The 12,402-nt window shown below is 30.8% G+C and overlaps 1 protein-coding gene across 1 annotated transcript in view; it reads left to right on the top strand.

Annotated features, from left to right (window-relative positions):
• LOC118181321 (alpha-2-macroglobulin-P-like) overlaps window positions 1-12,402 on the top strand; it is a 137,918-nt gene that overhangs the window by 119,011 nt on the left and 6,505 nt on the right. The window contains exons 28-33 of the mRNA XM_085825574.1: window positions 839-957; window positions 4,158-4,248; window positions 4,463-4,537; window positions 7,734-7,836; window positions 9,982-10,089; window positions 11,964-12,047. Coding sequence (XP_085681700.1) covers window positions 839-957; window positions 4,158-4,248; window positions 4,463-4,537; window positions 7,734-7,836; window positions 9,982-10,089; window positions 11,964-12,047 — 580 coding nt within the window. The remainder of the gene's footprint in view (window positions 1-838; window positions 958-4,157; window positions 4,249-4,462; window positions 4,538-7,733; window positions 7,837-9,981; window positions 10,090-11,963; window positions 12,048-12,402) is intronic.

Here is a 12,402-nt window from a genome sequence, read left to right as displayed (position 1 = left end):
AGGTAGAAACCAGTATTTACGTTGAAGTCTCTGTCAATTCACTAGAAAAGCTTAGAAGCATGGAGGTAAGAAAGGACTTACTTCCTACTTCCATGCTTAGAAGAACCTAGTACAGTGCGTTCGGCCTTCTGGCCACGTCGTTGCTTTAAGTTTATTCTTAGGTTTTTTCGGCTGTATTGTTACGTGGCCGCTAGTATTCGACGGTGATCTTTAATAAGGCCCAAATTTTTTACTATTTCTGTGCAGCTTCGGTTGGTTTTAGTTTAGTTAGTATTGTATTAGTTTCTTATTTTCTATCTTAAGAGGGGTGGCTTACTATAAACCCGAGAAGAGGTCATCTGTTAAACAACTTGAGTTGGAATAAAGGGCAAATTTAACCCTTCTTTGAACTTGTCATTTTCGTACTAGAACTCGGTGATAACTCCTCTACACATTTTCTTAAGTAATCTAGCCTTCACATGTTAAGTGTAACTTGCAGACTTTAATTCTTTTGCGAAAGCAATAGTTTTACAATAGTGTTGGATCATTTTCGATCTAATTAATAAACGGAGGAGGAAAGTTTGCAAACTCTTCTACCTCGGCTGTAAATATTTCCGCTAAAATTTACCACGATTATCTCGATAAAGTCAAGGCTCGTTTAAGCTAAATCTCAGTCTTAAATTGCTCTGTACCACTGTATAATTTAAGTGTTAGATTATTTTTAATATCATTTTGCTCATACTTTAAAATTGTGAAATTTTTCATTATTGACTATTTCTAAGGCGATTTTATTTATTTCTTACCATTAATTTGTTTAATCATTCAAATTATTATATGTTTATTACATTTATTTTTATAGTTTTCTGTGAGGTATAATGTCAAAGCCGTTACGGAAAACGAAGCTTTTGAAATCAGTATTAACGTTTTCCATGAAGAGAACAGCTTCTGTACGAGACCGCGTATTCATATTTGCGTAAGGTAAAATCTTTACTCTTATTGGTTGAAGGACAGTTTATTTTATTTTAATATGTACTGTTAATCTGTCTCAACATTCTTGCAAATAGCTCAAATAAATGTCATTTGAATCCACATACTTTTAAATCGAATGCAGACAAAATCTCATCTTTAATAGAAATCTTTAATAGAAAAAATCTTTAATAGAAAGTTACGAATTTTTTTTACTTTCACTTTTACAATGATGTCCCAGGATATGTTTTTCATTTATAGTCATATAAATCAAACAAAACCGTTTATGGTATGTAGCTACTATTTACCGAAATTTTGGGAATGTTCGGAGAATATATTTACATGTTGTCACTCGAGAAAGAAGCAAATTGTTATCCCAAAGGGCCGTTAGACGCCTCTTTGGGGCCTCAAAACGGTATCTTGTGTAGTTTAGTTTGTGTAGTTGGTTCAGTTTTCAATCTGTTACTACCAAATGTTATCGCCATGTATTATATTTATAGAAAATAAATAATGAAGGATCTGCATGAATGTATGAATATTTCTTGCATTGTGAAAACACAACGGTAACTAGAGACAAAAAATTTTGAATAACCTAATCCACCAAACGAACATAGGCACTTGGAAGCCCGAATTTTGAATTTCGAATTTGTTTTATCTTTTATTTCAAATTTTGTAAAACATTAACGAATTTTAACAAACTCAATAGTTTCAAAGCGAGCAATGGCAACACTGTACGGAAAAAACATTTTCATCATCTCCAGCGCGCGAGCCTGGGAATCGGAAATTCTAAAGATATGCTGTTTTGCTGTTTATAAATATTTCTGGATGTTGTAATTGAATTGAATTTTATGAAGTTTAAGGGTGAAGAACATTATATTTAGTAAATAAATGTAACTAACAAAACGTTAGAAAAACGTTCTTTTGGGCCTATTATAAAATCTGAAAGCTTTCAGGTTAAATTTTCTTTTTAGATTTTTAGTTTAGTTGTTTGAGGTTATAACTTACCTCACGTTATTTCTGAATTTATTTACAGTGTTCCCCAAAAGTGTTCGCACACTTCAAGAATTTACAGAAAAGTGCTGAAACCATGAAATGAATTCGAATATAAAAGCCCAATATATTTTCATATCATCTCCATTTGATTTTGAATAAACCAAACATTTTAATTTTTAACACTGACTTATTTTCTTTTTCTAAAATTGAAAAATGTAAGAAGGCATAGTTAAAAAACGCCACAAAACTTCTTATACACCATTTAAGTTAAAATTTCATAAATAAAACTATCGTCTACCACTCTTTTTATTTCTGCGTTTTGTTGACGTTTAAAAAATTCGTTGGCTTTGTTTTTTGTTTGCTTGTTTTGCTATATTTTATTTAATGTTTAAAAATGTATTGTAGTCGTAAAGAAGCAACGAACAGCATTCACAAATTGATTATATTTTATGGTAAGGATGTAAATTCTGTTCAGGATATCTCTAAATTAGCAAATTTATATAAGCATGAAGAAAATTTTTTGTGCATGAAGAAAATTAAGTGCAAAAAAATAGATAGCTTAGGCTTTCTTCTCAAAATCAATGATAAATAGGCCTGAAGTGCAAAGGAATCATTTGTTATTTGCAATTTGATGAAAGCAAATTTAACATTTTGGATTCCGATGGGCACATAATTGTATGAAGGAAAAAAATGAGCATCTTAATCCCAAGATCTTGGTTGGAACAGTAAAGCATGGCGGTTGAGATGTTCTTGTGTGAGGGTGCATGTCAACATCAAGATTAAATAACATAGTATTTATTGAGAGTGGACTGAACCGTGATCTTTATTTAAATATTTTAAAAGGTAATTTAAAATTATCCACTCAAAATTTGGATACTGGAAACAACATTATTTTTTATCAGAGTAACTATCCTTAGCGCACGGCCCCCAACGTTCGCCTTCTGGGTGTATATAATTGTCCTTAAGTTCTGAAAGCACCACCTCAGTAACCAGATTTAAACCCAACAGAACATATTTCGAGAGAATTAGAGGTTAGAGTACAAAGACACAACATTAAAAGAAAAACCGAACCAAAAGCTGTAATGATGTAATGAAGGAATCATTGATGCAGATATTAAAAAAAACCTGCTTACTCTATGGCCAGAAATTTGGAAGCTGTCATAAATACTGCAGGATATACTACAAAATACTAACTGACATAAATACTACACTATATACTAATATATGCAGATTTCTTTAAACCGTACGAAGACTTTTATGAGGTAACTTTTCTGTCAGTTTTTTATTATTGATTTTCCAAAGAACAGTTTTAATATGTTCATAAAATATTTAATGTAGTTTTACTAAGAGAAACTTGTAGATATTATTAAAATTGAAATTACGTTTCATTAATGAAAAAAGCAATAGTTCAGTGAAACTAGTAAGCGTACGAACACTTTTGTGAGCCACTGTAGATTGTATTCCAAGATGAAAATTTGCATCGTAAATGCAAATTTTTATGTAAGCCAAATATTTTCTTTCCTTTGTCAAATGAAATAAAAAGAAAAATTAATCTTGTCGAAGATCTGAAGATATTGGTTGTCATTAAAATTTATATAAACAAATGAAATATTCTTTGCTTGCTCTAACTGAATTGCTCCAAATATTTATATTAAAGTAAATAGGGAGCTTAGAAGAGTTTTGTGTTTCAGAAACTTTAATTATAAGATGAGTAAAATATTAAAACTACATATTTACTAATATCTCCTTATACTAATATCTTCTTATTCAATTAATAAAATTTAATTTCAATTTTTTATTATTTTAAAACTCTTAATCTGAATTTCATAAATATGTAAAACTGCTGTCAATAAAAATATTGTCTTTATTTTTTGATTAAAGGAATATCTTTTACTAATTAAACACGCGTAATTAGTTAACCGCCTCAGTTAGAGAATATCTTTGCCTGGACATGAATAATAATGTTATTTATTTAATAATTAAATTAATAATAGTTTATTAAGTGTAATTAGTAATAAATGTATAATTTTACTAATACTTGATAAAAGAATGTTGTTTCTACTAGCTAACCACATAAATTTCGATCTATCTTAAGATTCTAATCTTCTTTCTATTGCATTATCTAGTCATTTTTAGAATAAAAAATACGGACTAGTTTCTTTTAAGTAGGCAAGTGAGTCTTTTAAAATGATACCTAATAAGATGATTTACATCCACAGGTATATGAACAATAACGAAACATCTAATATGGTTGTGGTTGCAGTAAAAATGGTATCAGGGTTCTTACCAAGAGAAACGAGTCTTGATGAGGTAATTAGTTAACTTTTATAACATTTAAAGAAGCATAAGCAAAGCCTGCTTATCTCAAACGGAATTTCTAAACTTGTATGTTTTCTTTTATTCAAATTATAATGCGTTAAAGTGAAATATCACAGTTTTATTTTTCATTGGTGTTGCTTATTATGAATACGTGTGCGTATTCTAGTCATCAAGATATGATGAACAGACTGTTTTTATTTCGCAGCTAAAATCAGATCCATCGATACAGTTGAAAGGTTATGACGTAGAAGGCAATCTCGTCAATCTCTACTTTAATGAAGTATGTAAATTTGTCTTTGTAACATGATATTTGTGATCAGTTTTGTGAATGTTTCATAAATGTAAGCAATTTCTGAACGAAATTTTGATCAATTATTTATAACAACACTGCATAACTTCCTTGCGAAAAGGAGCCTTTAGTGAACTATTTTATTTTATTTGATGCAAGGTTATTTCAATAAGTTTAGTATTTAAATAGGTAAATTAGGTAAGCCGATACCTGGATGAATTTTATATCACGAAAACTGTCAAAATGAAGATATAATTGCTTGCGTCAACTTCAGAGCCGGGTTTAGATGCTGGGTAAATGAAGAGGCACACGTTGGTTGTTCTTTTAGCCAATAGAAAAACGTTATGCTTGGAATAGATTTAATTTATATTCTATCGATTTTGGGAGTCCTATGCAGAAGACGATAATTGTTTTAAGAAATATTTTATAAATTAGTATTAAGATCTAATATGATTTCTAATAATAAAAATACAGGAACCTGCATTCAGTGATGCAATGGTTAACGCTGTTAGTAGTAATTACAGGAATAATAAATTATATCAATACTCCCAAGGGATTAGACCTGAAATGGATTTCAAAAATTTAAGTGTTAGTTATAGTAGCAAGAAATGTTATTATTTTTGTAATATTTTATTAATTTATATATATATATATATATATATATATATATATATATATATATATATTATCATTTATTTATTTTTTAATTATTTAATTATATATATATATATATTTGTAAAATATTTTATTTATTACGTTATATCAAATAAGTATACCAGTATTCCAGTGACGTAGTAACGATACTCGGTACAAATGATACCTTCAAAATGTTCCGAGATTAACTACCAGTTTATATGAATAATCTACAAAAATTGTGTCGTAGAGTAAATATAACATTCCTATGTCAAAATAGCTAGCATCATTTACACTGTGTCTACGAGAATAAGTGGTGAGATTTTATGAGTAGGTATTTTATTAACTGGTTCGAAAGTGCTTTCGCTTCATTCAGTCAGTCAACAAGATTATTGCATGCGCATTATGTGCATAAAAAAGGGGAATCGTTGTGCATTAAAATGACATTTAAATGATTCTATTAATCGCTAATGTGAGCATATTTTGTGCCCTGAAAATTCACATGTGACACATAAACTCATACGCAATTGCTTTAAAATCAGTGAGGGGTAAAATCTAACTAATAAAACGATTTTTGGCCTTTTTTTTTCCTTTCTTGAAATTAATATCACTTCGAGTTAGTATCTGGGTACACTGCAGACTCTCATATTCCCTTAAATCAAGTAAATGGATGCGGAAAGTACTAAGTTATAGGTCTTCTTTCAGCCCGATGTTGCACCTTTCCACTTTCAAAGTCATATTGGAGAAAAAAAAATCATCGACTTACATGTTGGTGATTTGACAAAAATTTAGATATCGCCGTAGAATGTTCGGACATTGTATCAGTTGATTTCTTCTTTCGAAATTTATTCAAAATGATACTGACAATGAACAAGCTGGTAATTCATCTGTAGTGGAACATAATTTAATGTTTCTATATAATTATTAAGACTTCCTAAGTGGCAATATGTTGTAATGTTTTGAATAATTATTAAGCTTCGCTGTGTGGCAACAACTAGTCGAGCTAAAAATGTCGTTACTTGGAGTGTTCCTTGATAAGCGTTGCGTAAGCTTTATTTCTTAAAAGTTTGTTATATTTTTATGTAAAAAATAATAACATGTTGCAAACAAAAATGGAAATTGTAAAAATTATTATACTGTATCTTTTAAGACCAAAATAAGCATTTATTTCACTTATGAAATGCTCTGGCTGATCAGTTTCGATTTCGCTTATTCATCAAATCCACATATCCACTTCAAGAGAGAATCGCACAAGCAGTTGCAAGAGACGCAGATATAATTTACATTCTACGCTCCGAAATTACATATCACTAAAACGTTAAGCATGTTGTTAATGGTGCCTGCTTTAACACATACTAATTTATTTCGGATTTTCTTTGATTAACTGATCCCAAAAGAGCACTTGCAATCCATTTCACACGAAACATATTTTACACAAGCTTAGTCAGATCTGCTTAGTTCTGCATAATTCCTTTTTACAGACCCTGTACTATTAAGGGGTTATCACTTCTAGCGACAGCCCCTGCTAAACGGGACCTTTCTGAGAAACGAGATTCTGATAGCACAGGTTTAAACGGGAGGATTCCTAGAAAAAAAAGAGCCCCGCTGGATGAAGTCCCGCCTAGTTATGTAAATGATGTAGCGGCTACGCGGGATTTTCTCGAACTACCGAAAGCGTCTCGGCAGATACTCTGTCCCGGGTAGAGATCAACCAATCAGACGAAAGTTCTGCTTCTGAAGGATCACGTGGTCCCAATCTGAGCGATAATCGATTACTGTTTGGCGTTCAAGTTTTTGTAGTAAGTGGAAATGGTAACTTAGCTACGTGTGTTTCCTGGAAATGTGGTGTTTCTGAGAATTGTCCCTTTCGACGTCCCGTCCCGCGTAGCCGAAACATAATGTAATGAGGACATTAGAAAGCGTAGTTCCAAAGCGGCCTAGAACGTTCTTATTAAACAATAACTAGCAGAGAGCGTTGTAGCTACCTTTGGGAGATTCCCAATAATCTTCTTATTTTTTCCCTGCTAATTCTTCTTTCTTTTTCTTTTTTAATGTAAACTTAGCAATTCTGTCCATAGTATCTGTTTTTTCAAATACAATTATCATAAAGAAAGGTTTCTTGTAATGGCTGGAACAGAGTTATAAAAGCTCGTTTTCTGAGGCGCACCAAAGATGATTTGATAATTAACTCGCCTTTTCTTAAAAAAAAACCTTCCTTAGTTCTTTGAACCTGTTTTCTTCTATTTTATAATATACGTCAATATACCTATGTCCAGTTGTTTTGATATGCTTCAATATGAGTTAGATAAAGTTATGAGTTAGATAAAGGATTCGTTAATTATCATTTAATTATTTAGTTTTCGAACGAGCAAACATAAGTTGTCTTATTCAAATTTCAACAGTCTGAAACTCAGTCAAATTAGAATTTTAATAATATGCTGTGAGACTAATACATTCGAGTACTAATATATATGTGCACGCTCACTTTAAGAATTCAGCAAAACTGTAATAAATTTATATAATTTATTCATTGTGTTTATTTGAATTTTTGCAGCTTACAGATATATGTAAATGCTTCAGCTTTGGCATAAAGCAAGCATACCAAGTAAAAAACGTGCAACCAGCAACTGTGAAGGTATATGATTACTATCAGCCAGGTAAATCCGATTAGTTAATTTATATAAAAATTTATCAGTTGTTTTCTCAAAAACAAGCAACACAACATTCAAACTGAAGGGGAAAAGTACATCAAAACGCTCATAGTTTTAAATGGGTTAGGGAGATAATTTATTAAAACTGTTGCACGTAGCACGAAAATTTTGCATTTAAAAGTGGAATCATTTTAAATTATCTGTAATTACAAATGAAGGTTTAAGAATTTAATTTAGAGAAATTAGAGAAATTCACATCAGGCGGAAGAATTAGGCAACAACTGAAAGTAGCTGCAGTATTAATATCATTTCTACCTGAAAGTTTGGTATCATTTTAAAGTTGAAAAATTCTGTTTACGAAATTAAAAAAAAAAAATTAGCTTATTTTAATTGTAAGAAAGAATGTTTTCGAGAAACGTCTGAAACAACTGTTGAAACAATTTTACAGTACAAACTAGCTTTCGACTACAAACTAGCTTTCGAAAATATGATCGCGGTTAACAAATGGCAAAATTAATGTGTTATGTAGTGTAAATTTTGAATACAAAAAATTGGTTTTTATCATTTTCGCTGAAAATAAAGTTTAAATTTAAGCAAATATTAAATCTGCACATATTAGAATGAAAAAGATAAATGTTCTGATGTCAGAAATTTTAGCCGCACCTTATTTCACTATGGACCACCTATTTTAGTATTCTAACTCTTGTGCTGTTGGCTGTTATTGATGGTTCTTCTAAACAATATAAAGGCAACTTTACACGTTTCAGAACTGCGCAAATTTTCGTAAATATTGCATCTACTATGCGATTTGCTATTTTTCAAGCACATACTGCTGCAAACGGACCAAGATTTTGTAATAATACTTTGGAATTTTTCCCTCTGAAATATTTAATATAAAGTTTTGCATAAGAACTTCTTTGCATATTTTCAATCAGATTTAAAATCAGATATTTTCCCTTTTGTAATAGTTTGTGCATTAATAATAAACAAGTACGCTCCATATTTTTGGATTTTTATTAAAAACTGCTGCTGATATTATCAACATAATATTTTAGAGTTTGAATCTCAGTTAAAAATATTTCAACGTTAAATTTAAAAGCAACATTTCATTGTATTTTAATCATTTGCTTGATTCAGAAATATGACATGATAATTTTTTCAAGGTGATATTCTGAAATGTGACATCATCACTTATTCAGGTGATCATCCTTCAGGTGACATTCTGAAAAGTGACATCATAATTTTTTTCTGAAAAATGTAGTAAAGTGATCACACATACCTTCAATCAATTCTATTGGTATTGTAATTTGGTTGCGAATATTTATGGCTTTCTTATTAAGACTTTAGTTAGGACAGTATTTTCTCCATTATAAATGACTTTCTGGTTGAGAGAAATAAATCCTTGCCCTATTCCTTTATGAACTACTAAATGAGATGAGGTTTTCTACCAATTTTAAACTATGAACTACTGAAGAATATTTTTTAAAAAGTCTTAAATATGCCTCCGTAAACTGCGTATAGGTGTACACATGCATCATAAAAAGGATGACAATAATGTCACGTATTGATATGAAAATGGGCATGTGTTTCTACGATATCAGTTTTGTTAAAATGCAATAAATATACAAAGCAATTTTGTGGTAACATTTTGTTTTGAAGGTTCGTGCATACTTGTCAGTCAGATAAATTCTTTCCCCTCTGCCTCCAAATTTCATTTGAAATTGTATTGGATTAATACGTCATCAGATTTCTAAACAATGGTTTTTCTGGAATACTAAGATAGCAGTAAATTTGGATTTAAGAAACTTAGAGTTTGCATTCGGGAAACGGGATATCGAATGTCGCAAGAGTCTGTGAACACATGCAATATTTATGCATTTTTAAAATCGCGATAACTCGTAATTGCATCCTATTTTACTCTGCTCGATTCATGGCATTTCTTAACACTGACCAACTCAATGAGCCACTGCCTGATTCGAAAACATAAATAAATGAGGTCTTTGTATCACATAAGACTAAAGGAACATAGACAACTTAAAGGAACACAGACGTTTGAGATAGTCAAAGAATAATGTTGACAGTGTTGAAATTAACTGTTTTGATAAATGATTATGAACTCTTGCTTAAAGCCTTCTTAACTGTTACTTGCAGAACTTGAAGTAACAAAGAACTACTCTATTCCTTCGTCTTGTTTATCGGATGTACGTGAAAGCACTCATGAAAGTCATGCTTTGTCTAGCTTCGAAACCTCGTTCTCTGGTAAGTTTAATTTATTCACATAATATAATTACTATTGCAAGCTGCGGGTTCGTGGCTTTCATCTTAAATTATCACTATAGATAAGCAGAAAGAAATTGGTAACTTAATGCAAAGGAATACAATGAACAGAAAGTATTAATATTGCAAAAAGTTCAAGTAGATCGTGGATAATAAGCAAATCCTCCTTAGCGTGCCAGAAATATTGCAAATTATCGATATCATTCTAAGAAACTCAATACATTCTAGTTGAGCTGATAGAGCAATTTACACGCCGTTGGATTCAGTATTTAAGGGTCTATAATTACGTACAAGAAACAAACGCTTATGTTCAAAAATTCCACAAATTCTATTACACACAAAATAAAATCTAAAACTATTATTATAAATGCAAAAATTAAAGAAACAAATAAATAATGCAATACATAACATCACAACAATATATGAAATAATATTTTAATTGAAAAGACGTAATTATTAACAGAAATTTACAACATGACTTCGTGTTAAGGTCTGAACGAGCTGGCCAGTGAAGTCCCTAAAAACAACAAAAAACTAACCTTCGATATCAAAATGAGATGCACGTCCATCTCTACACCACTACTTTAGGCTTGAAGAAATAAGTTCTACACATCACTACGTCATTAAGCTTCTTCACTACACATAAAGGACCTTGCCAAGATATCTGGAGCTTGGATAAAATTCCTCGACACTACTTTGTCTTCCACAATCAGACTTGATCTCCTTCTTTGAATTTGATGCCATCGACCATGTATTTCGTTTTTATCTGTTTGGTCGCTGTGCTGATCTTTCCTCTCACGTACTGACAAACGTCTTTTAAACGCACCTTCAGATTTTCTTGGTACTAATTAGTCGAAAAAGACATCCCCTCAGCCTCAGACCAGATCATATCGTAGAGGAAGTTCACGGCTAAAAATTATTTGCGATGGAGATTCTTCAGTGCTGACATGAACGGCATTCCTTTAAGCTTCAGAAAGATTAATAGCAGTTTTGGTCCTAGTCCTGCTGGTAGATGGAGTCGGTATAAGAATAGAAAGAAATCGGAGAGAAATAGGGATTGTTATGCTAAGGGAGATATCTAGGATACTGTGTAATAGGTGGATGATTTCCTGTATCAGTCAATGTTGTGTCGCTTTTTTGTGACCAAAAGCACTAGATGAAATTGAGAAGGCATCTTTGAATTCTTCCTTTAAACGATTTGCATCCTGTATACACTTGACATATTTTTTTATCTGACTGTACAAGATTTTATTCAATTCATTTAAATTTATGTTTGATTTGAAAAACCGAATTTCTCATTGTTTAAAACTGTACTCTGCTAATAATGTAAGACTGAATATTTTATTTAAAAATATGTGCATGTTAATTTGAGAATTCGAAAAAACTTCATTCTTCCGATATAGCAGAATTTAAAATTCTGCAATTATGTTTCTGATTGATAAGCAAGGTTATGTGAGAAAATGTTCTGAAAGAATAAAAATAACTCTGTGCTGAATTCGGAAAAAATAAAGAGCAATGTACTATTGTAGTATTTTCATCCCAATTAACGTTTTGCACAACTTGAAAAAATTAGTCTTACTAAAAGGGAGGAATACACGGACACAAAACGGATACAAAAGTTCTGACTGACGAACTAAAAAATAGTATGTAAAATAAAATTGTGTTGAAATAAAAAATAGGAAGTCATCAGTAACAACATATTACTTAATCGAAGTTAATGAAACAGCATATCGAATTGGTAACGTAACCCTCGAAAGCAGATCGACGTCTTTTGTCCTGTAGATCTTTTTTAACGAAATACTTGTTTTTTCCGAATAGGTTTTTTTTACTAATAATAATTTGCTATAACCTTTCAGGTAAAACAGGTAGGCTGGATTGTCCTATATGCACGTACTCGTTTCCTGACAATTTCAAAGATGTATTTTGTACTTCTGATTTTGGTAAGTTTCTTTTTTCAGTGTATAAATTTTATATAAAAGTGAACATATAAAACAGTTGAAAGTTAACTGTTTTATATGTTAAGATTTTCGCAGCATTTATTCTATTTGTTTCCTGCAAGTAGGTTTCGTAGAAACAAGTAACTATGACGTGTTGCAATCTGTTTTTAAATTATTTCAAATCATTATAGCTGAACAAAATTCCTCAGGAAAGCACTGAAATGTATTGCATATTTGTTTAAAAATAATAGAAGAGTATTATTTTTTCATGACATAGAATCTTCTTGTGAATTTCAGGTTAAAAGGAAATCATTAAAAATCAAACTTTAAATGTTTCAGAACTGGTTATTTTACATTA

This window comes from Stegodyphus dumicola, chromosome 10 (genome assembly GCF_044657685.1).
Source record: "Stegodyphus dumicola isolate Sdum_Otavi_A_Nest chromosome 10, ASM4465768v1".
In the NCBI taxonomy this organism is placed as follows: Eukaryota; Metazoa; Arthropoda; class Arachnida; order Araneae; family Eresidae; genus Stegodyphus; species Stegodyphus dumicola.
Note: the sequence above shows the minus strand (reverse complement) of the source record. Positions and strands in the feature narration are given on the sequence as shown.